General features: G+C 45.3%; 3 protein-coding genes across 5 annotated transcripts; 2 read left to right on the forward strand and 1 right to left on the reverse strand.

The window, feature by feature from the left end:
• Window positions 1-72: 72 nt before the first annotated feature.
• HPDL (4-hydroxyphenylpyruvate dioxygenase like) lies at window positions 73-1726 on the forward strand. The gene has a single exon (XM_081865559.1). It carries the CDS (start codon window positions 412-414, stop codon window positions 1612-1614), a length of 1203 nt encoding a protein of 400 aa, XP_081721685.1. The 5' UTR covers window positions 73-411; the 3' UTR covers window positions 1615-1726.
• Window positions 1727-4218: 2492 nt separating this feature from the next.
• MUTYH (mutY DNA glycosylase) lies at window positions 4219-18053 on the reverse strand. Of its 2 annotated transcripts, XM_081865539.1 has the most exons (17): window positions 17526-18053; window positions 16277-16392; window positions 15044-15165; window positions 14894-14933; window positions 13806-13879; window positions 13638-13679; window positions 13332-13403; window positions 12376-12489; window positions 11515-11612; window positions 10625-10769; window positions 9872-9959; window positions 8452-8646; window positions 7388-7530; window positions 6083-6244; window positions 5635-5682; window positions 4978-5124; window positions 4219-4727 (listed from the first exon to the last, which is right to left on the reverse strand). In XM_081865539.1, exons 2-16 carry the CDS (start codon window positions 16383-16385, stop codon window positions 5008-5010), a joined length of 1569 nt encoding a protein of 522 aa, XP_081721665.1. In that variant the 5' UTR covers window positions 16386-16392; window positions 17526-18053; the 3' UTR covers window positions 4219-4727; window positions 4978-5007. The 2 variants fall into 2 exon arrangements, with proteins under 2 accessions (XP_081721665.1, XP_081721664.1); XM_081865538.1 differs by having other exon boundaries at window positions 4219-5124; window positions 17526-18041.
• Window positions 18054-18348: 295 nt separating this feature from the next.
• On the forward strand, window positions 18349-24771 carry TOE1 (target of EGR1, exonuclease). 2 transcript variants are annotated; one of them, XM_081865531.1, is made up of 8 exons: window positions 18349-18459; window positions 18894-19014; window positions 19329-19369; window positions 19798-19894; window positions 20126-20284; window positions 21039-21298; window positions 22985-23159; window positions 23855-24771. In XM_081865531.1, exons 2-8 carry the CDS (start codon window positions 18904-18906, stop codon window positions 24629-24631), a joined length of 1620 nt encoding a protein of 539 aa, XP_081721657.1. In that variant the 5' UTR covers window positions 18349-18459; window positions 18894-18903; the 3' UTR covers window positions 24632-24771. The 2 variants fall into 2 exon arrangements, with proteins under 2 accessions (XP_081721657.1, XP_081721656.1); XM_081865530.1 differs by lacking the exons at window positions 18349-18459; window positions 18894-19014; window positions 19329-19369 and having other exon boundaries at window positions 19384-19894.
• Window positions 24772-25550: the final 779 nt, after the last annotated feature.

Here is a 25550-nt window from a genome sequence, read left to right on the forward strand (position 1 = left end):
GATAGACTCTGAAACTAGGCAGAGAGACAAGGAGAAACGTGCAGATTTCTGGGGGAGGGGCAGATTCCTGGATTCCTTTGATTTTTCAGGCACACGTCAGCCGAAGGGAGATGGCATAGAGCTGCCTCCTCCTCCTCCTGCCCCCCCTACAAAACCTGGAGGCACTAACAGAACAGGCCCCTGTTCCCATCCAGGGAAGGGACCACTAGGGTCATCTAGCCCAACCCCCTCTGTAATGCAGGGAACATTTGCCTAACCTGGGACTCGAACTCATGAGCCCGTGATTAAGAGTCTTGTGCTCTACCCACTGAGCTTCCCCACCCCACAACAACTGAGCTGGCTTTCTTTTCTGTTTCTGTAGGTCTAGCAGCAAAAGTTGTGTTACCATTGACCACCCTTTCAAACTGCATAATGCCTGGTCTTCTGAACCGGATGTGCCACATTGGGTTCCACGTCCCTGAGGGGCAACAGCTGGCCAGCAACTTGGTGCGCCAGTTTGGATTCGAGCTGTTTGCTGCACGGATGGCAGAATGGAGCAGGCAGATGGCCTTCCGGAGAGGGGATGCCGTTTTTCTCGTCAATGAAAGGCTGAAGTCTGCCAAGAGAGACGCTCCACCTGTGCCATCTTCAGGCTGCCTCAAGGATAAAGGAATTCTGTACGACGTGGACCTAGAATACGCCGTCAGTACAGCCTCCAACATTTGCTTTGAGGCAGAAGATGTACCTGGCATCTCCCAAAGCCTACAGGAACGAGGATGCCAGATTCTCATCCCTCCCACAGCCGTGGGAGATGAAAATGGCCACGTCACTTATTCAGTAGTGGGATCCATCATAGGCAACATCAGCCACACACTGCTTGACAGATCTCGGTACAGTGGACCGTTCCTGCCTGGTTTCCACATGGTGGAGGGTGCTCCCAAGGTCCAGGTGGGTGGCCAGGTGACACATTTTGACCATATCACCTATGCTTGCCCCCAAGGTAGCTCGCAAGCTGTGTTGGACTGGTACAAGAACTGTTTGGGATTCCAGCGCTTCCCCATCCACCAGCAAGACAACGGTACTGATGGTTATGCAATCCAGGGTGCTGGTATGGGTCTTCGTCTTACTGCCATGCAGTCCAATGGGAGCGATTCGACTCAGCTTCGCAATGACTGTAAAATTATTCTAGCTGAGTCTTTGTCAGAGCAAAAGAAGAACCAGGTGGATACTTTCTTAGAGCAGCACGGTGGATCGGGCATCCAACACGTGGCACTCTACACCACAGGTATTATAGGGGCCGCTGCGGCCATGGCCAGATCTGGCGCAAACTTTTTCAAGCCCCCCTTATCATACTACAGTGAGAAAAGGAAGGTGGAGGAGATAAGGCAAGCTGGGCAAAATCTTCAGCTCCTGAAGGACCACGGTATCCTTTTGGATGCTGGCGTAGGAGGCAACGGTGGCTCTGGAGGCCTTTGTGAGAAGCAATACCTCATGCAGATCTTCACAAAGCCTCTCTTTACAGAGGATACTTTCTTCCTGGAGCTTATAGAGCGATGTGGGGCCACAGGGTTTGGCGAGGGAAACATTCGTGCTCTCTGGCAGTCTGTACAAAACTATATGGACCAGCAAGTTTGAAGAATGCGCACCAACACCCCGTTACACAATCTTGTGCTCAGTGTATATGTGAACCTGATGGTGCGAGTTCTGCAAACCTGCTCCTAAGGGGTTGCTTTCCCTGTTATATCAATGACATAAGGAGTTCTAGATTATGTGCATACTTCCTAAACTGGCTCTGCACCTCCACCAGAGTTGCTTTCACTGGTGTAAAAAGTATCCATGTGATCTGGATGACCCACCTAATCAGAACTTTTTACATATTGCTGACCTATTTTGAGTTGGGAGCTCTAACCACAGCGAAGAAACATTGTGTTGGCAGCTGCATCTTGCCTGCAAACAAGTGTGGTCAATACTCCTAGAACAGGGCTTCTCTATTCTGCATCTTTATCAACAAGCTTCACTGCTGGAACAAGCGAGACAAACAGAAAGCATAGAAATCTGGCTCTTAATTCCTTGTAGATCTGGGGCTCCAGAGGCAAAGACTAAGAAACATGGAAAGGGGTAGTATCAGGTTGGTGCTTGTCCAACACTGTCCCAGAACAGGAAATGGTGTTCTTCAATAATATGAAATCCATCTTCTTCAGTACAAAACTATGTGCTGAAGCGCTTTTAAAAAACTGTTACTTGAATGGTTTCTGTCTCAAGTATATTTGTGATGAGATCACAGCAAAACATTAATATGTTTATTAACAACAATTTAAATTATAAGATTTATTTATAACTTATTTAAATTATACAGTGGTGCCCCGCAAGACGAACGCCTCGCAAGACGGAAAACCCGCTAGACGAAAGGGTTTTCCGTTTTGGAGGCGCTTCGCAAGACGAATTTCCCTATGGGCTTGCTTCGCAAGACGACAGCCCATAGGGAAATCTCTGGGACAGCGGGGAAGCGCAGCTCGTCTTCCCCGCTGTCCTCGGACCTCCTCCGAAGCCTGGCGGCGGGGCGGGGACACCTCCTCCCGCCGCCGGGCTTCGGAAGGATGCCCCGATGCCGGGCGGCGAGGCGGGAATGCCTCCCCCCGCCGCCCGGCATCGGAACGATGTCCCGAAGCCGAGCAGCGGGGCGGGAAAGTCTCCCCCCGCTGCCCGGCATCGGAACGATGTCCCGATGCCGGGCGGTGAGGCGGGAAAGTCTCCCCCCGCCGCCCGGCATCGGAACGATGTCCCGAAGCTGGGCGGCGAGGCGGGAAAGCCTCCCCCCGCCGCCCGGCTTCGGGGCATCGTCCCGATGCCGGGCGGCGGGGCGAGAAAGCCTCCCCGCGCCGCCTGGCATCGGAACGATGTCCCGAAGCCGGGCGGCGGGGCTGCGAAGCCTGGGCGCGCTGGCAACTCTCCGCAAGGAGCGCTCCCGCTGCTTGCGGAGAGGTCCGCGAAGCCTGTCCTGGACCTCTTCTGAAGGCGGGGGGGGGCAAAAGTCTTTGTCCCCCCTGCTTGCCTTCCCAGGGGCTTTTAAATCGCCCGGACAGCAGAGAAGTCCTCCGCTGTCCCAGGCGATTTTAAAATGCCGCCCGCCAGAAGAGGTCGGGGGAAGGCGGTTTCCATAGGAACGCATTAATTGATTTTCAATGCATTCCTATGGAAAACCGTGCATCGCAAGACGAAAAACTCGCAAGACGAAGAAACTTGCGGAACGAATTAATTTCGTCTTGCGAGGCACCACTGTAACACTGAAATATAATGTTCTTTTAAGTGTTGGGTATAATAGCATTTTTTCTGTTTTAGGTCTAGCTGGTAATATGTTTTACTATTTCAATTTGGCCTGCTAGTCAGCTGAAGAACAGCTTATTTCTTTAGTAAACTTGCTTAATTTTTGTTACAATTGTGTTAAGTTTTAAACATCTTTCAATTGTCAGTCTTGTTTGGATATTTATTTGGGCATGTGGAATACTTATAGTAATAAAGATATATTTGTTTAAGTCAGGGTTGATCTTTTAAAAAAATTCTTAATATCAGTTGAGACTGTTTTTTGTTATATTTGAATTAAAAACACAATTGTGTTAACTTTAAATATTTATTTGTAGTTCTGTAATAGAACACACTGTTACATGCTTCTCTGCATTAATTCCCTTCTGAGTTTAGAATATTTAGAATCTGATTCTTATCAACATTATGCAACGAACAAGGTCTTATTTATGTGTTTGCTCACTGTGTGGCTGAGCTTTTATGAACTTGCTGTTTCTTCATCTTGGGGAACAGATACTGCTACTTAGCTGTACTTTACAAAAAGGACATGCCTAATAGCATATTTTCCAAATTGCTTATGGTGGGGTAGTTACTCTTTTGGTAAATGTTACCAATGTGCCCCTTTTGGTCGCAGGGGTGCAATGGGGAGATTATAGAGTAGTCATTTATTGTGCTTTTTTCACATGTGAAATGGCAAATACTAGAAATAGTGAGAAAAGAACTGAAAACTCCACAATATTCCACCTTTGTATTAACAGATTTCTGAATGCTTGCTTTTAAAGAGACTTTCTTGGTTCCGTGCCAGTGACATGGCTGTGCAGGTATCAACATGCTAGTACAATATTTAAGGTTGTGTGTGTGTGTGCCAATTTTCAATGTTACAGTGTGAATAATACAATCAGTTAAGAAGAAGAAAGCATAACTAAATAACCGCCACAGTAAAAATTCATTAAAATTTTATTAGCAAACCCACAATTAAAACAGGACACTGCATGTACTGAAAAACAGTTTCATCTGTGAACTCCAGCAATTGTGGCATCTAGTACAGCAGCAAAACACTTTCTTGACTATGGATGTGAGCAAATGGCAATTGCATAGTTACTTGTCCTTGAGAATAAACTAGCTCTAAGAAAGCAGCATTTAAGAAGGATGCAGAAGAGACATTGAGTCTTTTTGCTTAGCATCCACTGGAGAATAAGTCTTTCAGTCAGCCTGCCTCATATACTTTTTTATAAAGTCCATTTTACTGCAGTGTGGCACACCAATAAACTCTGACCTCCTAGGAGCCACTACAGCCACACTTGTTTGAATTGTGCCCGTGTTACGTATTGGAGTGGAGGGGGGCAATGTTAAAGTCACAACATCCCCATGATGCCCTCATTGCAGCCACCGTGTTTCATTCCAGTATGACCACATCCTTGCTGGAGATCAGTCCCTCATCTCCGAAACTAAAAGGTAAGGCACATCAGATGAATGGTAATGCAGACGAAACAACTGGACTCATCCCACTGCCCTGAACTCTAGTAAGATTATGGAGCTTAGCACTGTTTACAACAGGCAGGCACACCTCACTGCCTGGGTAGTGTGATCATCCCAGCTGAGAATCTTGAGACCTTTCGGTGATGCTCATTGAGAAGGCACCAATGGGGCTTCCAAGTGTTGGACAAGGTTGCTAGGAGTGGAATGAGGTGTACTCACGTGAGGTCAGGCAGAGCATAGAGACTGCTATCAGTCCCCGGGATTTGTTGCAAGAAATGAATCCAGAGAAAGTTGCCTCTTGGAAAAACTACCTTCTTCATGCAGGGTCTGGCTGGTGTGTAGGGAGTCCCGTTTCCTCTTGACAATCTGTACAGTCACACATGCATATGAATTTGACGGAGAAAGCACTGCGGCCACCTCTAAATCCCATCCTCTTGCTTATAGGCCTAACATTGGTAAGAAGGGTGGAGACAAACCAGCAGGACCCACCCAGTGTGGTTGGAAGGATGTGCAGTTGGCAAGCCTCAAACTGGTGGCTCCCAACATGCAGGACCAGTGATGGAGCTCAGTAGACAGAGGGGCGAGATGCTGTTCCCTGTGGAAAGCCCTCCCTTCAGATGTCAAGAAGATAAAGAAGTACAAAACTTTTAGAAGACATCTGAAGGCAGCCCTGTATTGGGAGGTTTCTAACACTTGATGTTTTTAGATATGCTGTAAGCCACCCAGAGTGGCTGGGGAAACCCAGCCAGATGGGCAGGGAATAAATAATAATAATAATAATAATAATAATAATAATAATAATAATAATAGGAACATGATTGGAGCTGCACAGAGAGAGGTAAGAGCTGTTCAGCTCTAGCATATGGATGTCCTTACCTTGGCAGTACTGAGTGTAGAGCTCCATTTTTCATAAGCTTTCAAGACCTGGAAAAGTAGGACAGTCCACATAACACATCTAGCACCATAATGAATACATGGTGTTGACTCCATATGAGGGGGCAGGTTGCAACTGTTTACGTACAAAGGCGTTTTTAACGTATCAGCTGCCCCCTGGAACCACTGATTGCTTGAGCCAGAAACACAGGGACAGTGTGAAAGAGGAGACAGAGCACACGCAACAAGAGAAGCAGCTAAAAGTGGGCCAAGTGTATCCCTTGCTAGAAAGCTATGTTCAATCATACTTCCAGCTGCAGTTAACGTTTGCATTTCCCCAGAAGCTGGGGACTAACATTCCACACTGTTGCATCACCTGCATCTCTCAGGAGAAACTGACATGTGGGTCCATTGGGAAACTTGAAGCAACCAAGCTCTAGATTCTCAGTACCTTCTTCATGGCTGTGGAGATGGCAGAGTTGTGGAATTCTGTTTCGGTCACCCACCGGGATGCCGACAGCTCCAGCTTCGCATCCCAGTTTCCTTCATCTTTATCCAGATTCAAAGAGTAGATCACGTATGTTTGGCGGATGTGGGAGAAGATATGGAGAACCTGGTGAAGGAGGCGAAGATATGCAGATGTGGTTAGGGAAGGTGAGAGATGCCGTTATGTCACAGCATCCCTTCCCTCCCTACCTTCTGGCAGGTAAGAAGGACAAGTTCCTTGGGAAGGAAGAAACCCAGCTGCAGCCTCATAGAGGGAGGCTGGGCTTTGCATGGAGACCTGGGAGCTTCTCCTTCCGAACCTTCATTGTTTCAGAACAAGGAGCTGCAGGTACATAACCTACTTGTATGTGGGAATGAAGACAGGGAAGAAAGCAGAGACTGTGCTCTAGGACTAGGACAGGGGCGCAGGCCTGGAGGCAGGCTGCAGTGCTCTAGGCTTCTCTTCCCAGTCGCTGAGACTCACACTAGGTTGTGCCTCCTTCCCATTCCACACCCCTCCCCAGTCAAACTCCTCCAAGTGTTTTTGCCTGGCTGGAATGTGGCCTTGAAGTGCAATAATGCTCTTGGCCTGCCTGGATGAAAGTGTGTGTGTGTGTGTGTGTGTGTGTGTGTGTGTGTGTGTGTGTATTAAAACCTGACTTTTGTTTGGCTGGAATGTAGCCTGTTGGCATCCGTCTGTCTCGGGAGATAATGGAGGAGTGTGCCTTTGGGGGTCAAGAAGTTCACTCCACTTGTCAAGTGATACTCTGAGCTCCAAGCAACCATTGAAGCAGGTGGACAGTGGGGGGCCACCCTTTATTGACTGGGGCTGCCAAGCTCAAGACGGGCAGTATCTGACTAGAGAGACATGATGATCTCTCCCACCTATGGCATAACTTGAGTGATAATCTAAAAATAATCTGAGGGCTGAATGGCTGGAAGTGAGATTTAATTCAATCCTGACAAATACTGTTCCAGATATTCATGGGGGCAGTAATTTCATTGCCAGCTATTTAACTGCAAAACTTTCCATCTGTCAGTTACAAAATAGAACAACTGTCTTCCCCTTCAAACCAGCTTCATGCATGGCACACATCCTGAAGGTTTTGTTTGGCAGTTAATAGCAACAGAGATGCTGATGCTAATGCCACCCCAGGTTGTAGGTTGTAAATCCTATGCAAGGGGAGGTGGCGGCGAGAGAGGAGGTACTCGCTGGAGAGACACAGTATAAACAATGGGCCAATTCTGCAGGGAGAGGGGTCCAATGTACCTCTCCGACATGCTGCAGGCTTCTTGTTGCCACGTTACTACCAACCCAGGCTTGGAGGTGATCTGCCAGCGCTGCTTTCTGCCGCTTCTCCTGCCCTGACTCAAGGAGGAGGCTTGGAAACTCCCAAAGCCCTGCCAACAGACCTGCAAGAAAATGTACCGTCACCAGCACAAGCTGATATTGTATCGTGGTTAAGAGCCTGAGTTATGAGCTAGAAATCCCTGGTTCACAAAATCATCTTGGACATAAAATTTGGTATCCTCTGGCAAAGTTACACATTCTCAGCCATATCTAAAAACCTGCAATAATATGTATCTACTTAATAATGCTGTTGCAGAGATTCCTGGGATAATGTACACAAAACACCTAGGAAATGCTCTAAATAAATACTGTGTTGTCAATATCATATTTTAAACATAACCACCCTCTATCAGGCACACATGACATGTATTTAGACAACACTGCTTCCATAGTAAACGAGCAGTGCTCCTAAGGTACATGACTACGTCAGGGTTGAGTGCTCTCTCCCTTGACTAGTGCAGGCGAAAGTAATGCCTTAAATAATTCAGCTGGTTTTCTTTTACTTCAACTGTGGCATGAATTTTTTAACAGCTGAAAAAATGCTCAATAACAGAGACAGGTCTGGGTGCCCAGGGTATCTATCTGTCTATTAAATGTGTATACCACCCTTCATCTGAAAACCACAGGGTGGTTCACAACATAAAAATACAAAATGAGAACACAAGATACATAATAAACAAAAACAAACCAATAACCCTCCCTCCCACAATCACATTTTAAAGACCACAGAACCTTAATCAGCCAAAGGCCTGGTTATATTGAAACGTTTTTGCCTGGCACCTAGTATAGCAGCCTGGAACAGACTGGCAGATAAACTCGACCCTTCTTGCAGGCATCTGTTTTCTGCAACCACTAGCTCAACGTCATAATAAATGTGCTCAACATAAAATTGGAATGATCACTGACGTGGGTGGGTTACAGGAGCTGGAGATGTAACAACTTATTTTCTAGGCATGGTAAGCCTCCCTTTCTCAGACCATTACCTGTGCTAGGTCTCTGCACAATAAGGTACTCTCTTTTCCCATCACTGCACTTTCTCTGTAGCACACATGTGGCTGTGCACTCAATCCTGGGCTGCTTCTTGCCAGTTTTCCTGGGGAAGTTGGTCACACCAAGGCTGGGATCCCATGGCTCTGAAGGAGGCAGGCAGAGGGAGCAGCTCCCTGTGGCGGCAGCGGCTACAAATCAGAAGAATGAAACAGATGAGATGCCTGGCTCTGAACTGCTGGCAACAGGCAACTGTCTGCAAAGCATCTTTGTGGGAGATGGCATGTTCTAGGACAGGAAGGCTTGGCTTGCTAATGAAGCCAGAGTTAAACCAATGCTGCCCATTCCATGGTGGCAAAGCTGACAAATGTCAATTCACAACCAAACAAGAAACCACTAATCTCACTGCAAATAAATAAATAAATTGCTCAGTGAAGCATGAACTGCACACCTAAACTGAATTTGAGCCAGTCTAGCCAATAGCTCTATACCAGGGTGGGAAACCTCCAGTCATCCAGGTTTCTCTATTGGACCCTCGGAACTCTCCACAGGTCATGCCTCTCATGGCTCCTCAAGTGTCTCAGCCTGGCAGGAATGTTCCCTAAACTGTGATAATACATTTTGCTTGCCTGGCTGAAGGATAGAGACGTTTGTGTTGCCCGTTACAGAACGTAGCACTTGGGGTGAAAAAATGTTTCCCGCCTCTGATCTATCTATAGACTCTATGCAATCACACGCGTGAAAGAGATCAATGTGTAGCCATTTACTAGCTTCTCATAGATAAACCTACACAATTAAAACAATAAATTACCAGAAGCAGAGAGCAACTATGGTACAAAAAATTACCTGCAGGGGAAATAAGATACTTCAGAGGAAGGATCCAGTGCTCCTTTGCTTCTCTACCAGAGAGCTTTTAGGGACAGACATGTTTAAAAGTGAAATTTTGCCATGCATTTGCCATAAGCCTAAGGCAGCATACAAATACAAGCATAAAATACACCAGATTGATAATTAAAATGCAATTAACATATTAAGGGTGGGTTTGTTTGTTTGCATTTTAATAATTATTTTTATGGAACCTCATCAAAAACCATTCATCACAGCAACTCTCATAAACCATCACAAAAGCCTGCTCAAATAAAAAGGCCACATGTTGCTCCTTAAAAATGGAGCTGGATTTAGTATGTTTCGTTTTTTGGTGGGGTGTGGGGGGGGGGCTTAATTTGCTGGCTACAGAAGTTGGCTGTGGTTCTTCCCCCTCCTTCTTGCATCTACTACCCTGAATAAAGAAGGGCTGCTGGTGGAATTGGGAAGAGAAGGTAGAGATTTGCTGGAGGTCGAGATCTGAGAGCTTTCCCACCTTGTAAAAACTTCAAACCACCAACCTGGTAATGCCAGGTCTTCTCAAGCGCTTACCACATTCTTCTACATCCAGCACCTGGGGGCACTTAGAAGCAGGTTTTCCTAACAGTTTCTTGGCAGAGGCTGCCTGCTCTTTTTCCACCTGCAAGAAAAGGTTCCAACCATCAGTGAACAGAGAGGTGGGGGACTGTGCAAGTACCTGAGGCTTCTTCTAGAACTTCCATGTCCTCAGTCTTAACTTCAAGCTATATGCTGACATTAGCCATGATTCCAAAGTTGAGACCAAACCCAAGGGCAGAATAGGATGCACATCTGTGTTGTATATGCAACATTTTTAAAAAGAGATGAAGTGGGCCTGGTTATGTGAAATGAATTATTTAGAATATTTAGAATTTAGAATATGATTTAGAATAATATGATTTAGAATAATTTAGAATATGATTAACTGAAGACATTATAACGAAGCATTAATAGGTGTCTTTGTTAGACTGTATTTCTGGTCAGGAGGAAATCCAACCATATGAAATTGAACGAACTCCGAGGGAATTTATGTGCATGGCAGCATTCCTAAACACACTTACTAGGGAGTAAGCACCACTGAACAAAGTACTTCTGAGCAGACATGCAGGTAGACATGCAGAACCCCCATACAATGTCTGTGTGGTATGTGTACAAGGAGTGTTAAATTGTTCAGGGAGCTTTGCAGGAAATGGCTCTTCTTTCCCAACAGATAATAATAATCTGACTCCACAGCAAAACACCAGAGCATGGGGAACAGCAAAGGGTATAAAGGAGGAGCTCCCTTACTTTGTGGTGTGCTCTGCAGTGCTGCTTCACGGGACACTCCATGCACCGTGGGGCCTTGGGAGTGCACACAGTTGCCCCCAATTCCATCATCGCTTGGTTAAAGTCACCGGGATAGGATGGGTCCACCAGAGTGTGTGCTAAAGCCCTAAGAACGACAGCAGCCTACATTAGCAAGCATAACAAGTCTTTCTAAAGCAGCAGCCTCAAAAAAGAACAACACCTGAGCTTTCTCGACCTACAACCGCATTGATGGGAGAGAGCTGAGAGTGAAAAAAAGAGACAGAGAGAGGTGCTAGTTTTGCACAAAAACTGCCCTGGGGCTGCCAGCTGCTGCTCTGTGCTGTAGGGAAGTATTTCTTGGGGAGGTGGCTACCTACTCCCTAATTTTAGAGGGGGCTTTAGAAACCAGCATTCTGTAAAAGTTCAGCAATCAGTAATGGGGAGTTTCCAAAAGATAAAGAGCAGCATTTCTAAATTCTCTGCCCTCTTTCACTCTTCACAGCACCTAGCTCTTCCGCCTGAGCCAACGAACATTTAGTTAGGACTGCCATTGATTTGAATGGAATTTTCTTACATGTGAAGGACTATTCACGCCTACTTCTCTGGGTGTGTGTACAGCTCCTGGTTTGCTGATTGAACTGCTAATTCACTATATTTTTGACCTTAAGAGTTCAAACTCAGCAAGGGGAGACCAACTGCAAGTCCACTATATGCAATTAGGGACTGACTGTGAAGAGCTTAGATTTTGCCAGGACGTGTTGTCCCCAGTTTGGATATCTGATGGGGAAGAAGGAACAAAATACTTTTATCTTCCAAAAGCTATTGTCCTTTCCTGACTCTCAGGTCCTAAAGCTAGGTTTGCACCATCCCAACCCCATTCCTTCCCTTACCAGAGTCTGTCAGCAACAGATGAATTGGAAGGGGCAGCACCAATGGCTCGTGTACGGCACAAGACCCGAATTACGTTCCCATCCACCACACCGGTCACCTGGATGCATTGGACAAAACAGCAACCCAGCTGTTACTGCACTTGTGACAACTTCTGCTCCAGCCTCCATTAAGGGCTGCTGACAGAGCTACTGAAGAGCCCAACTAGGCCACAGAGGGCCCTCTGCCTGCTTCAAATTCACTCTGTGAATCCATGGAAAGTTGAGATTACGTAGTGGTTAGGATATCAAGTATGGTTCAGGAAGTCTTTGGTTTGAAGCAGAGTGCACAGAGGTACAAGTCATTGTTTAGTGGCTTAGATAGTAATGTCTAGTGACTATATTAAATTCTGTATTAATATCTGTTTCTTTTGCCAGACACCACCTCTGTATGGTTTGTGTTTGTATTGTACAAAAGGAAGTTACTCTTTAGGACTGATGACCAAGACTAGCCACAATTTAGTCTTTCTTCCAGTCACAGGGTTAGAAAAGTATCGATACTCTTTCTTTTCATTTATACAGGTTATGAAGTCATGCCATACAGTGCAGAAATCTAAATTACACACTACTTCCTTGGCTGAGATCTTCCTATTTGTTCCTACTTGTTCTAGCTCTAACAGTGAGGGAATTAGTAGCCAATTCACTGTTTTTAGGGGCATCAAGGGAAACACAGGAGTGAACAACAGCTGCAAAGGGAAAGGAGATAAGAAAATGTCTAGCCCTCTAGATTGACTAAGGACTTAGAATCCCAAAGCCAGGTTGGGTAATATTCCTTTGTGCATATTCCTAAAGCAAATCTGCCCACTCAGACTGCAACCTCATTACCTGACCAAACGCTATGGATGCAATAGCTCCTGCAGTGTACTTTCCAACTCCCGGCAACTGCTTCTGCAGCTCTTCTGCTGTCCTGGGCATATGTCCTTCCATCTGTGACACCAACTGCAAAATAAACCCAGTTGAAGCAACACAGGGACATCGTCACTCAAAAGCACCACCTCTGGTGGTTCTTAGGCACACCGTTAAAACTTCCAACATCCCTTTAAGGTGTCATGATCCTGGAGTCAGATTCCCCTTCTTCAGGGGATGAGGTTGAAGACTCTGAAGCAGGAGGGGAAAGGGAATGGAGGGCCAGCCCCAGAAGTAATTCTATCTGATGAGCCTGTGAGGGCAGTGTTCCTCCAGCCAGAGGATGTGGCACTGCTGTCCTTGGAAGAAACTATTGCAGAACATTCCTAGCCCCCTGCTCTATTGCAATAGGAGTAGGTTGGCTTTCACTGAAGAAGCACTTGCCTTTGCAGATGGGGCTAACAATTGGGATGGCCTTGCTGCCACTATATAGGGTTCAGTGACTGCAACAGTATCAGAGCTCCGTGTTTCTATAGCACAACCTGAGCAGCTCATTAAGAAGGTGACCTTTCTGGTGATAAGATATCATGAGATGAAAATACTGCCCATTGCCTCTTGGAGGAAGGGTGGGATACAAACATGAGGGGATTTTGGATATACATTTCCTACAAACTATGCCCTCAGTTTTAGGAAGCTACTCAGCTCAAGAGTAAACCATTTGGGGTTCCCACCTTGCCATCTAATAACACTTTGCTATTCCTACCTGAACTCCCAATTAGACTAGTTAGTACAATAGCTACAGTAGCTAGTTATCTTGCACCTGGTTCTTTCTTAAGTGGCTATTAGAAAATCTTCCTTTCTGTAAGCACAGGACATAGAGGGAACTATCTTCTTGCAAAAATGCCTTGTTTCTTGACCCACTGCCTATAGAGTACCTTATGTGCACCTTCCTGGAGTCGCTTCCCTCGGGAATAGTAGCCAAGCCCTGCCCATAGCTCATTCACCTCCTATTTCCAAATAGAAAGAGTTAGAAAAAAATATTAGACCAGACCAATAATGAATGCTTTTGCTTAGTGTATTTTTTTTGCTATTTCATTTTTGTGGATTTTTTGGGTATTTCTGTATTTTAAAAAAAAATGTATTTAAATCCTTTTTTTAAAGTGGGGTGGACAGCAAAGCTGCATGTTCCATTCAAATATTCATGCATGAACACACACAAAATATTGCATTCTCATTCTTACCTCTAGTGAAGCCTGAGCCAGGTCCTGCAAGGTTGGCCATTTCTGTATCAAAAAGGAAAACAGGGACTTATTTACAAGGTCTCCAAAGCACAATGGATCCAAGATCCAGAATTCAGGAGCTAATGCACAACAGAGCATGCCACAGAGAGAAAAGGATCTCAGCATCACCTGCATCCAGCGATTGTAGTAGTTGATCACTGAAGCCACCTGGGTCTGCTGGAGCATTATCTCCGATACCCACACTGCAGGCACAAAGATAAAGCATGTGCATCAGGCATTCTGATACCTTCCTTGTTCTGCATGGCAAGTGGGAGGGGATGTGCTGCTCAATATACCGTATTTTTTGTCCCATAGGGTGCACTGGCCCATAGGATGCACGGAGTGTTGTTTTTTGGGGGGGGAAATAAAGAAAAAAAAATTATTTCCCCCCCCAGGCGTGGGGCTGGAGCGGGGGAAGCCCGAGCTTCCCCTGACCCCAGCCTCCAGAACAGGCAGCTCTCTGCAAGCCTTGGGAGACTAGCGCAACTTCCCACCGGGCTCCCACGGCTTGCGGATATCTGCCTGAAGCCCAAACCAGGTCGGGGAACAGCGGGATGGCGGCGCTCCGCCTCCCCGCTGTCCCCCAAGCTTGTGGGGCTGACGGCAGGGAGAAGTGCACTTCTCCCCGCCGCAAGCCTCCAAACCAGGTCGGGGAACCGAACCCCAGGGTGCGCTGTGCAGGCTTCGGGATGCAGGCTGCTATCCGCAAGTCTAGGGAGCCCGACGGGAACTCCCGCGGGCTCCCAAGGCTTGCGGAGAGCTTCCTGAAGCCTGCATTCGCCCCATAGGATGCACACACATTTCCCCTTTTTTTTGGAGGGGGAAAAGTGCGTCCTATAGGGCGAAAAATACAGTACTTTAAAGGCAATTGTAAGAGGTTAAGCAACCTTTTTATATCCCAGGGGGACTGTTTAGCTGGAGATAACTAGTTCTGCATGCGGTTCTATCTTGCCCCTTAAATATTACACTGCTGCCAAAAGTCAAGTGCCATGATCTGACTAGGGGATCTCTAGCAACGCAGAACACCAATGTCCTTAATTGGACTAAGGAGCCACAATTCAAAGTATTTTTCTCAGCAGTAAAACTGATACCACCACATTGCTGCTACCACTAGGACAGTGTTGTGTGCAGCCTGCGGCATTTATCTCTAGAGCACCCCTGAATGCAGATAGATGGCAGGAATCCCCAGCAGAATTCCTGAGGGTTCCTGCTCTCACCAGCATATGCTCGTCTGTCAGCATCCTCTTCACTTGCAGCCTGTAGAAAAGTGAACAGGGGACTTTAGGGAACAGGACACAGCAAAGCAATTGTCTCTCTCTTCTGAGATATTTCTGTGCATCCTAGAAGCCCAGCACAATATGCCATACCAATTTCCTCCAAGGAAGATCTCGTTTGCATTTGTTGTACCAGGTGAGCAGCCTCTTCCGAAACTCTTTGATTTCAGCCGCATTGCTGAAGGTGTGGAATGGAGACTCTTGGCTGGGAACTCCTGCAACAAAGAGAGGCCAGTTACAATTTTTGCAGTGGCAATTTCTATCGGGTTGTACAAATATACACGGCAGTTGATAAACCTGCGCTGGGCCAGAGGGGAATATGTATTTGATAGACAGTTGAAGAACAGCAGCCCTACTGGCATACCCCTCTACAAATATTTCCCAAAGATCTGCTCTTTCTGTTAACCTCAAAAACAGAAGTCCTCAGCAGATATCTCCTTTGTCCATGTCATTCTTCCAGGGCTGGGGGAACCTTTTTCAGCCCCAGGGCCACATTCCCTTCTGAGTGACCTTCTTGGGGCCACATGCCAATGGTGGGCAGGGCTGGAGACAAATGTGGGTAGAGAGCAATGAATGTGGATTTTTACTTTTGTGTAGTAGGCTACTTTCTTACGCAATCAAGCATTCTATGTTCCATCCAACTCAAGCAAGAAGCATTTCCCCAGAGTTCAAGGACACATTCTAGCCAGCAAAAACACTTAAGGAGGATGCAAAGCAGGGCTAATGAGCAGCGGGGCTCTGGAAGTTGTGTGGCCTGGGGAGGGTCCTATGGGCTAGATAGATTCTTGGAGGATCATACTAGACCCCAGCCTGGATGTTCCACATCCCTGTATCACACAAATTCAAAGCAGGAAGATGAGCCCCTATGATGGCAAACTAGACAACAAGCACCGTGTCTGCTTATGTCACACTATTCTAAAACAGAATACTTTTCTGACTCTACAAGTTTCAATTCAATTTCTTTTTTTTAAAAAAGTCACCAAATAAATTTGGGTCGAAGAATGTTACAAGAACGGAGGCAAGGAAGGTACAAATTTTCAGGTTTTGTGTTGTTGGCCAAGCAACGCTAAACATTTTCTAATTCCTTCATAAGGAAAACTCCATCTATCCCAAAGCCAGTTTGTGGAATCAGTGATGCATTAAATCTGAGATATTTGTAACTTCAGCTTCTGATTCAGTCTTTGAATGCATAGCGAGCTAAAATGTTGAGGGGAGTTCAATAGCTGTTACCACAAAATAAGTGATCCTGAAAAGAGGTTCAAACAATTCTTTTCAATTTTCTTTCATCCTACACTGATGAAAAAAATATTTTTGTAACTCAAGCACCTTTGCATAGTGTGGTATTTCCTTCACATTTTTTCAGCGATTTCTGTTGTTTCCCAGTGTTCCTTTGTATTCCTAGCTTGCTGCGTGTTGCCAACTGGAGTTTGCTCATTGCCAGCCTAGAAAAAAAATGTACCACTGTCAAATTATATTTCTCTTCACCATGTCCAGATCCAAAATTAGCAATATGTGCAACACTCTATACTGTATACAGTACCCTGTATTCCATCAAGGTGGTAAGATGTGAATAAGAACTATGAATATAAATGCTGACAATATGGATAGACAGAACTATAGGGCAACTGAAGAGTGATATAAGAGGCCTGCCTTTATTACTCCTTAATAGATGTAGTCTACATATACAAGAATAGACAGATAATGAATCCTGAGTTTCTGTAATAATAATAATAATAATAATAATAATAATAATAATAATAATTTATTATTTATACCCCGCCCATCTGGCTGGGCCTCCCCAGCCACTCTGGGCGGCTTCCATAAAAACCAAAAATACAGTAAGATATCACACGTTAAAAACTTCCCTGAACAGGGCTGCCTTAAGATGTCTTCTGAATGTCAAGTAGTTGTTTATCGCTTTGACATCTGCTGGAAGGGCGTTCCACAGGGCGGGCGCCACTACCGAGAAGGCCCTCTGCCTGGTTCCCTGTAGCTTTGCTTCTCGCAATGAGGGAACCGCCAGAAGGCCCTTGGCGCTGGACCTCAGCGTCCGGGCAGAATGATGGGGGTGGAGACGCTCCTTCAGGTATACTGGACCGAGGCCGTTTAGGGCTTTAAAGGTCAGCACCAACACTTTGAATTGTGCTCGGAAACGTACTGTAATAGATTGCATCACTTTAGATATCTATCTATCTATCTATCTATCTATCATCTATCTATCATCTATCTATCTAAATCTCCTATGCAAAACTCTTTGAAAGTACAAAATTTAACACATCAGAAAGAAAAGTTCTACACGGGTCACTCCCTTGTTGTGCTAGTTTTCTATCTGCAGGAAGCTCCCAGCTCCCCAATAGGGGAGAAATGCGGGTCCTTCATCCGTAGCCTGAACTGGTATGGTACATTCTACCACCTCAAGTTTCTGTAACCTCATCCGCTGCGTGTGTAGTAAAACCAAAGGGCTCGGCTCCCCATATCACATGCACGAAGGAATATGCACACTAGGGAGTGTTCTATGCACTTTCACACTCAGGACGGTGTTATTAGAGAGACAGGCCACGAGTAACATCCCTACCTTCGTCTCTTTGTTGATTTCTTTGCGCGCGTCCAACTCAGGACCTCCTTCCAACTAGCGTGGAGCCAATCAAACCGAAGCACAACTTCATCCCGGCAAGCGGAAGGCTCGCAAGGAAAGGGGCTGACAGCATCAAGCCAATCGGCGTCAAAGACGGAACAAAAACTGAGTCACGACGACCAACTTCCTGGTTTCTTTTGGCGCCATTTTCGCACAGAGTTGAAATGAAATGTATCCATAGGGGCAGCGCAAAAAAGCTAGGATTTTAGCGTTAACTGCGATTGGGCAGTAAAAGCCCGCCCGTGCTGTTCCTAACATTTCGTGTAGAAAATGTGTAGCTTCAACCATTCACAACATCCCTGCAGTGTAGCGCACCGCGGATGTTGCAAGTTAGAAGTGGGGCTGTGGTCAAAAGCGAGTGAGTGAGAATGAATACAGTAGGGAACAACAAGGGGGTAGTTTACAGCACATTGCAACTATGTCTACTCCGAAGTAAGTCCTGCATAATTCAATGAGCCTCATTCAGATACGTAGGGTTATGATTCCAGCCCTTAGTATTGCTATCCTTCTACCTTCCGGACGCCACATGCAAATCGTGGGCAGAGAGCAATGAATACGAGTTTTACTTTGGTGCAGTAGGCTAGTTTTTACACACTCACACATCCCACCCTATCCAAGCCCAGAAATCATTTTCAGAGTACATTTTCGCCATGCAAAGCTGGGCTGGTGAACAGCTGGGTGAGCTAAGGAGATTGTGGGCCTGGGGAGAATGAGTGGGTTTGGATGCGGCGAAAGGCACTTGCAAAGACAGCTAGACCTACGCGCCACCCATAGAGGAAGGACCCCAGAGAGCAGGACGCGCCGGAAGCTGGCGAGTTGAACGACAAGGGAGATGGCGGTTCTCTAAGTAACTCGCAGGTGTCACTTCTCGAAGGTAAGAGAAGATCTTTCGAAAGCACCTTCTGGGAGGAGGTATTGTGCTCAGCGGTTTCTTGTGCAGACGATGTGCATTCTCCTAAACGAGTTAGTGGCCAGGGACCAGGAAATGGTGGTGGAGCGGAGGTTTAAACTTGATCTCACCTATAACGTGCATGTTATGGATCATGTACTGATGACTTTTTACTGTTCCCGTTCTAGGTCTGGTTTGAGCTTTAACGAGATGAGGCATTTACTATACCTGGGGCTCTTGGGTTTTTTGCCATATAAAGCAGCGGTTCCTGTTCTCTCTTTTTTTCTGAGGTGTTGTTATTTTATATATGCAGGGAGCAATCTGTGGGTTCGGGTTTTTTTAATCATTGGTATCCCCAAAGCAAAATTAACCATTGGATTGTAAAAGTTATGCATGTCTAATCTCTTGTGTCCCAACAGCTGCATAAGAATGACTTCCTTGAAAGTGCCAGTCATCGATGTCCAGAATGATAATTTCAAAGAGCTCTGGCCATCCATGCTCTTGGCCATCAAAACATCTAGCTTTATCGCTATTGACACGGTGGGTGGAGTTGCCCTTCTTTGTGATTTCTCAAAAAGGGTAGGGACGGGGACTGTAACTTTTATGGTAATTGGGTTGCTGTCTTTGCTAGGGAAAGCTGACATCATTTTATTTAATTTTTCCATTGGTCTATCTACCTATTCTTTATACTACTTTCCAGGGTTTCAGACAGGAGTTTTCCAGCTCTGCATGGGAGACATCAGGGATTAAACCTTGAACCTTGTACATGTAAAACTGTAACACTGAGCTACAACTTATTTTACATAACTTGTTCTACCATGGAGTGGAAATCTAATTGTTATCTTTGTCCATAGGAGCTTAGTGGGCTTGGAACAAGGAAGAGTTTGTTGAATCAGTAAGTAATGTGCTGCTTCTGTGTGAGTCCTGAAGCATGATGTTCTCATTCTTGTTGTTCTGAATTATTAGGTCCTTGAGTATGGACAGCATTGTGGAGTGTCTGCCGATACTTTCAGGAGTCTTTGTTTCCCCCAACTCAGTACCAGACACTAGCTGAGTGGACCTATTGGGATTCACAGTGGAAGCAGTTCTTTGACTGTGTGGGTGTGGATGGCTTAAGATGTGCTTGCCCATTTGGAGTAATCAGTTCTTTGAGGGCAGGAAATATGCAAGCTGTGGGGAACAGGCCCACATGCTATTAATATGCTTCGAAATTCAGGCTGGTCTTGATCTTGAATGGAAAGGTGAAATTTGTCATGTCAATAGGGAAGCTATGGTTCAGTGGTCTAAATTTCCTACTAAGCTGCCTGAGGCTTCTCCCCACAGGTGTATTGAAGAACGATACAAATCTGTTTGCAGTGCTGCCAGAACACGCTCCATTTTGTCTCTAGGAATTGCTTGTTTCAAACATCTTCCTGATAAGGTATAGTGCTCATTGTCTGGCATTCACCCTAATTCTACTGCTGAGTTAAGAATGTGTTGCTTATAAGAGGATGGTATATTGAAGGTTCAGTCTTCAATGCATAAAGTGATGCATAAAGTGACCAGTATTGATTCTAGACACTAAAGTAAGTAGTTGTTGATTTCTAGGATGTTACTGTTTGCACTTTTTCTGTGCTGCTCTCAATTTCTTTGAACTGGCTTGTATTTGCAGTCAGAGAACACGTACCTCTCCCAGATCTACAACTTGACCCTGCTCTGTATGGAGGATTATATCATTGAACCACAGTCAGTTCAGTTCCTGGTGCAACATGGCTTTGACTTCAACAAGCAGTATTCTCAGGGCATTCCTTATCACAGAGGCAATGACAAGGTATGGGGACTCTTTACTGTAAGGTATAAGTGAGGTGAGACCACAATGAGAAAGTAACTGGTTTCTTTCTTAATATCTGCTTGGCTTCGTTTGCATTTCACACTTCTTTTGCTAATCAAAATTATCCACATGTATTTTTAAAAAACCTTTATTAACATCAATTAACAACCCACAATGCATTTCACACTTCAGTGTCATGGGGCTGAATTGATGCTGCACCAACCTAGTCAAAGTAGTTCTGTGGAGCTTCTGTGGAGGAGTCAGTCTGCTAGCAGCTGGTTTCACCATTGAGCTGGAGGAGAACTGCCCTCACAGAAATAAGCTTGGGAACACATACCAGGGCCTGAGCTGAAAGGGTGCGAAATGTCCTGCACTTTCATCTGACAGTTCTGGTAGATGAATAAAGCACCATCTCTGCCTAGAGTAAAGGAGAGAGTGGTGGTGGGCATCCTGCCTTTTCCAGGCTTTACCTCAGCGAAAACTAGGTGTGGTGGTTCTGCCCTAGAACCTGGGTCATGAATCCATAAGCAGTGGCAGAATTTGGGCTGTAGACCTGTACCATCAAAACAGGTGAAGGGAACTCCAGGGGATCAGTGCCACCCTCTTTTGCATTTACCTCTGCTGCCTTTGCCTGCATTGACCGCCCAGCACTTCTGAGGCTCATCTTCATCCAGGCTGTTCCCATATCATAGAAACTAGTGCAGGCTTTGGAAATGAGGCCAGCTAACCTTATCCCCGCTTTGCTCTCTCACAGGGAAATGAAAACCACAGCCAGACTGTCCGTACTTTTTTCCTGGAACTGATCCGAGCCAAGAAGCCCCTCATTCTGCACAATGGCCTAATTGATTTGGTTTTCCTGTACCAGTGCTTTTATGCTCACCTTCCTGACAATTTGGGCACCTTCACTGCTGATCTTTCAGAGATGTTCCCAGCTGGAATCTATGACACCAAGTATGCTTCTGAGTTTGAGGCACGTTTTGTGGCTTCTTACCTAGAGTATGCCTACAAGAAATGGTAGGTATCTCTTGCCAGGTCAAGCTGTAAGCACCCTGACAAGGATTTTTGGGCCGAGATCCATCATAGCACAAGTGGACATTTGCCTGATCACATAATAAGGCTTTTCCTTCCTCCCCTCCCCCCTTCACCTCCCCATGTACTCCCAAAATCTACTCTGGAGATTTGAGGGACCAGGTTTTTGGAGCACATGGGTGTGGGAGGTAGAATAGAAATTGGAAGTTCCATTGCACAGGCTGATTTCTGTTGGGTAAGCAGGCATACATCATTGAATGCTGCTCCTGGGCTTTAAGTAACAAGAACACAACTGCTGGGTCCAAGGCTGCTGCTCTTCTATTTTTACCAGAACAGGGTCTGATTTGGGTATGGATGAGTAGGGTGGAGGACAAGAAGTATGAATACCATATCTAGTTAGTGACTTTGTTACTTTCCATATGGGTTATTCTATTTATGTGCATTTTGGGCAAATACTGTGATTCAGTTAAATCTTAATTGTGATTCAATTAATCCCCAGGCTCCACTACAAACTCATAACTCCACATGCATGTACTTGCCTGCCATTTGTCTCAGGTTGTTTCCTTGCTACAGCTTTCAGCTGAAATTCTTTATGAGTTCAAATTATTATTATTACTAAGTTTGTATTCTGCCCTATACCTGTAGATCTCAGGGTGGTTCACAACATAAAATTACAATATAAAAGACACAAAATACATGATAGAAATATGAACAAAAACAAACCAATAATCACCTCTTCCACAACCCATTTTAAAGGGCATCGGATGTCAATCGGCCAAAGGCCTGGTTGAAGAGGAACGTTTTCACCTGGTGCCTAAAGATGTATAATGAAAATGAGTTGCATTTCTTTTTACTGCTTAGGAGACTGAAATCTCCTATTTGATACTAGAGCTTGGATTCTAAGTATTTTACTTAATTCCAGTCCACAAAATTTTGACTGGCCTTGGCAGTTAGCCATAATTTATGGTCTCCACAAACTCTGCTCTGTTGGCACATGCAGAGGACCCAAGAGATGAAGGGTCAGTCACATTCCATGCTGTGCCTTTAAAACATTAAAATACAGCAAGAAGGATTCTCACTCAATTTTCAGTATCTTCAAAATGTGGCATGAAGAAAAAGTTATTTGCATATATCAGAAGACTTGAAAAAGAGACTGCAACTGTCTCGTCTGCCTAATGTGGTAGAAGATGGCTTCTGCCTTAAGTTCTCTGTGGCAGCAGAATGAAGGGGTAGGGTTTTTCATGTTGTCCTTGGCTACTAGCAGATGAAACTAGTAGAAATGTGTGGAACTGACTAAACAACTCCTCAGGTTTTCTCTTCCCTTTTCTCTGTTTCCCCACTCCCTGATTCTAATAATCAGATGAGAGGTTTGCCTTCTGCTTAGAGAAAAGTACTAGTTTGGGAAGATGCTCATACCCTGTTATGGTGTCCCAGGTATCTGGCAGTCAGGGGAACAAGCAGTTGTGCTGATAGCATTTTTATGTGTCTCTGCTTCTCTTCTAAAAGGCAACGCTATGTATCTTTTATATTCTTATTTCCGCTTTAGCTCATTTTTCTACATTCAGGGGGCTTTCCTATGAGTACATAGAGGAGCCTGTCCTGAAGGGCAGTTGATCTCCTTGCTCTGACACAGCCTCTGTTCCAGGTTCTAATGCTATTCTTGCCTTCCAGCAAGCGAGAAAACTACAGGTTGAAGAATTCAGAAAAGCAGCACCTCAGCATAGAGTTCTGCAACTACCCAGACAGCATAGCTTCCTACATCGATTATCGCTTCTGTTCCCTATCAGATGCCAGCCAGTCTGGGCTTGACCCTGCAAACAAAGTCACCATCTGTCAGACATTTTCTGTAAGTATTACTTCTGTCTCCCTTCTATCTTGAAAGTTTGTCAAATACTAAATTGTAAATAGTTCATTCAGTGTGGTGGATATTCTCAGATAGGGACTATGAGGACAAGCTGTCTAGGATGAGAGACAGGCTCTTTGGCTGGATGTGTGTTTGGCAGTGGGAGGCAAATGCTCGTGCTGGTATTATGGTCAATTTTAAAGCATGGTACCTCTTTCTGCAGCTTTCTGATAAAAATGGAGAGGTGCTACCTTTTAATAATGAGGGTATCTGGGAGCTTACTAGAGAACACAAGAGACCTGCTGGGTCAGGCTAAAGGTCCATTTAGTCCAGTATATTTTCCCAACAGTGGCCCAGCCCAGAAGCCTGCAAGTAATACATGAGGTTTGGATGATCCAGAATAGTCTTTTAATATTGCTATTTTCCGGTTAATTAGCATGGCACAATCTCACAAATGTGATAAATATCCAGAAGTTAATGCTGAAAGTTGCTCTAGGGCAGCATTTCTCAAATTTGGGTCCCCAGCTGTTGGACTACAACTCCCATCATCCCTGGCCACTGGTTCTGCTAGCTAGGGATGATGGGAGCTGTAGTCCAACAACAGCTGGAGACCCAAGTTTGAGAATCACTGCTGTAGGGTATCTAAGATCCAGTGATATTTTCTCAAGTGTGCTAATGATTCTCACTCTCCCCTGTAGGCCTATGGCTGGTGCCCAGATGGATTGAAGTGTTCACAGTCTCACAACATTGACCTAATAATTAATGAAGATGAGAACCACAAAGAGGACAAGCGGAAGAAAAGAAAGCAGAAGTGGAAGCATCGGAAGAATTTTGTAGAGCCCTCAAAGGAACCTGTGTTGAGAAGCCCTGAGAAGGAAGGAGAGGCGGCTTGCAATATGGAAGACGGTCCCCCATCCAAGCAGTCCTGTTTAAGCAACATGGTTGCTCCTACTGTAGATTCTGCAGGCACAGAAACTGTATCCAGTAATGAGGAGAGTTCTATGGATGTGGAACGAGAACTAGGCTCTGACACGACAACTGATACCAAGATGGATGAGGAACAAGCCAGTGCCACAGACAATGAGGGCATCACTTTATCACCATCCAAAGATGGGCCACAACAAAGGGCAGCAGGGACTGAAGGATCAGGACCAGAAGTCCAGATAGAGTGTGCTTCTGTAGTGACGGCTTTGTCTGGCACCCAGAACCCAGTGGCACCAGTGCCTGGCTGTTCAGAGGGTGGTATTCACCGGGCTGGCTTTGATGCCTTCATGACAGGTTACATTATTGCCTACGTCCATATGCTCAAAAATGATGAACACAAAGACTCAAGTGAAGGGCCTTGGTTGCCGGACTGCCATAACAAAGTGTACCTCAGTGGGAAGTCTGTCCCCCTTCAGATAGTGAAAAGTTTGTTTTCTAAATCCTCCAAAGCTCACAGCCAGAAGATGAAATTGGCTTGGGCTAGTAAGTAGAGCTGGGAACCCTCCTACTTGGGACTTTACATAAGAGCTGTTGAAAATAGCAGCAGCTTCTACCCACAGTCATCAAACAAAAACAGCAGACTGTGACTTTATTTTTAAACATCTGCACAATTAAATTACTCTGTACAGTACTAGAATTTCTCTTTTTGTTTGTTAAAGGTAGAGCCTTTATGTAAACAGGACCAGGCAACTGTCTTAAACATGGGAGAGCTATGAGGAGCCCTAATTTATAGCATATTAATTTAATCCACTCATTCAAACCACCAGCATGAGAACCAGAAGCTTATTTTTGTAACGACCATGGAGACCACTTCTTCTCTTGCATACAAAGACCAAACAGCTTCCATATATAAGTAACAATATTTATAGCAGTATAAAACCTTGTATCTATGCAGTATTTGTGCATTTTAAATTTCAGATCAGAGCCTGTTGGGGATTACAGTCATACCTCGTGCTAAGTTTGCTTCACGTTGCGGCTTTTCAGGTTATGAACATGGCAAACCCAGAAGCGTTTACTTCCGGGTTCGCCACGCGCAGAAGCGCTTTGCACATGTGCAGTAGCGGCGCTCTACTTAGGGACTTTTCGGGGTGCGAACAGCACCCCGAAACGGATCGTGTTTGTAAGTAGAGGAACCACTATATATTGGTAAGTATGCACCAGCATACTTACCAAACTAGATACAGTATTGTGTAAATTCCATTAAAGTGCATATTCAAAAAGATGCAAATTGCAGAGGGAGGAATGGGAGAAGGAACAACATTCAGACTCCAGGGTATGTGGCAGTGGGGGTGCTTTCATCCCACCCTGCTGCTTGTGCCCACCATTTGCATATTTTAAAATGCACATGGTAGTCATATAATTAAGCTCATTGTTTTGATGATTGAGTCTTTGGATGGGTTGGGAAAGTAG

This window comes from Podarcis erhardii (genome assembly GCF_964252035.2).
Source record: "Podarcis erhardii genome assembly, chromosome: 6".
Taxonomy (NCBI): Eukaryota; Metazoa; Chordata; class Lepidosauria; order Squamata; family Lacertidae; genus Podarcis; species Podarcis erhardii.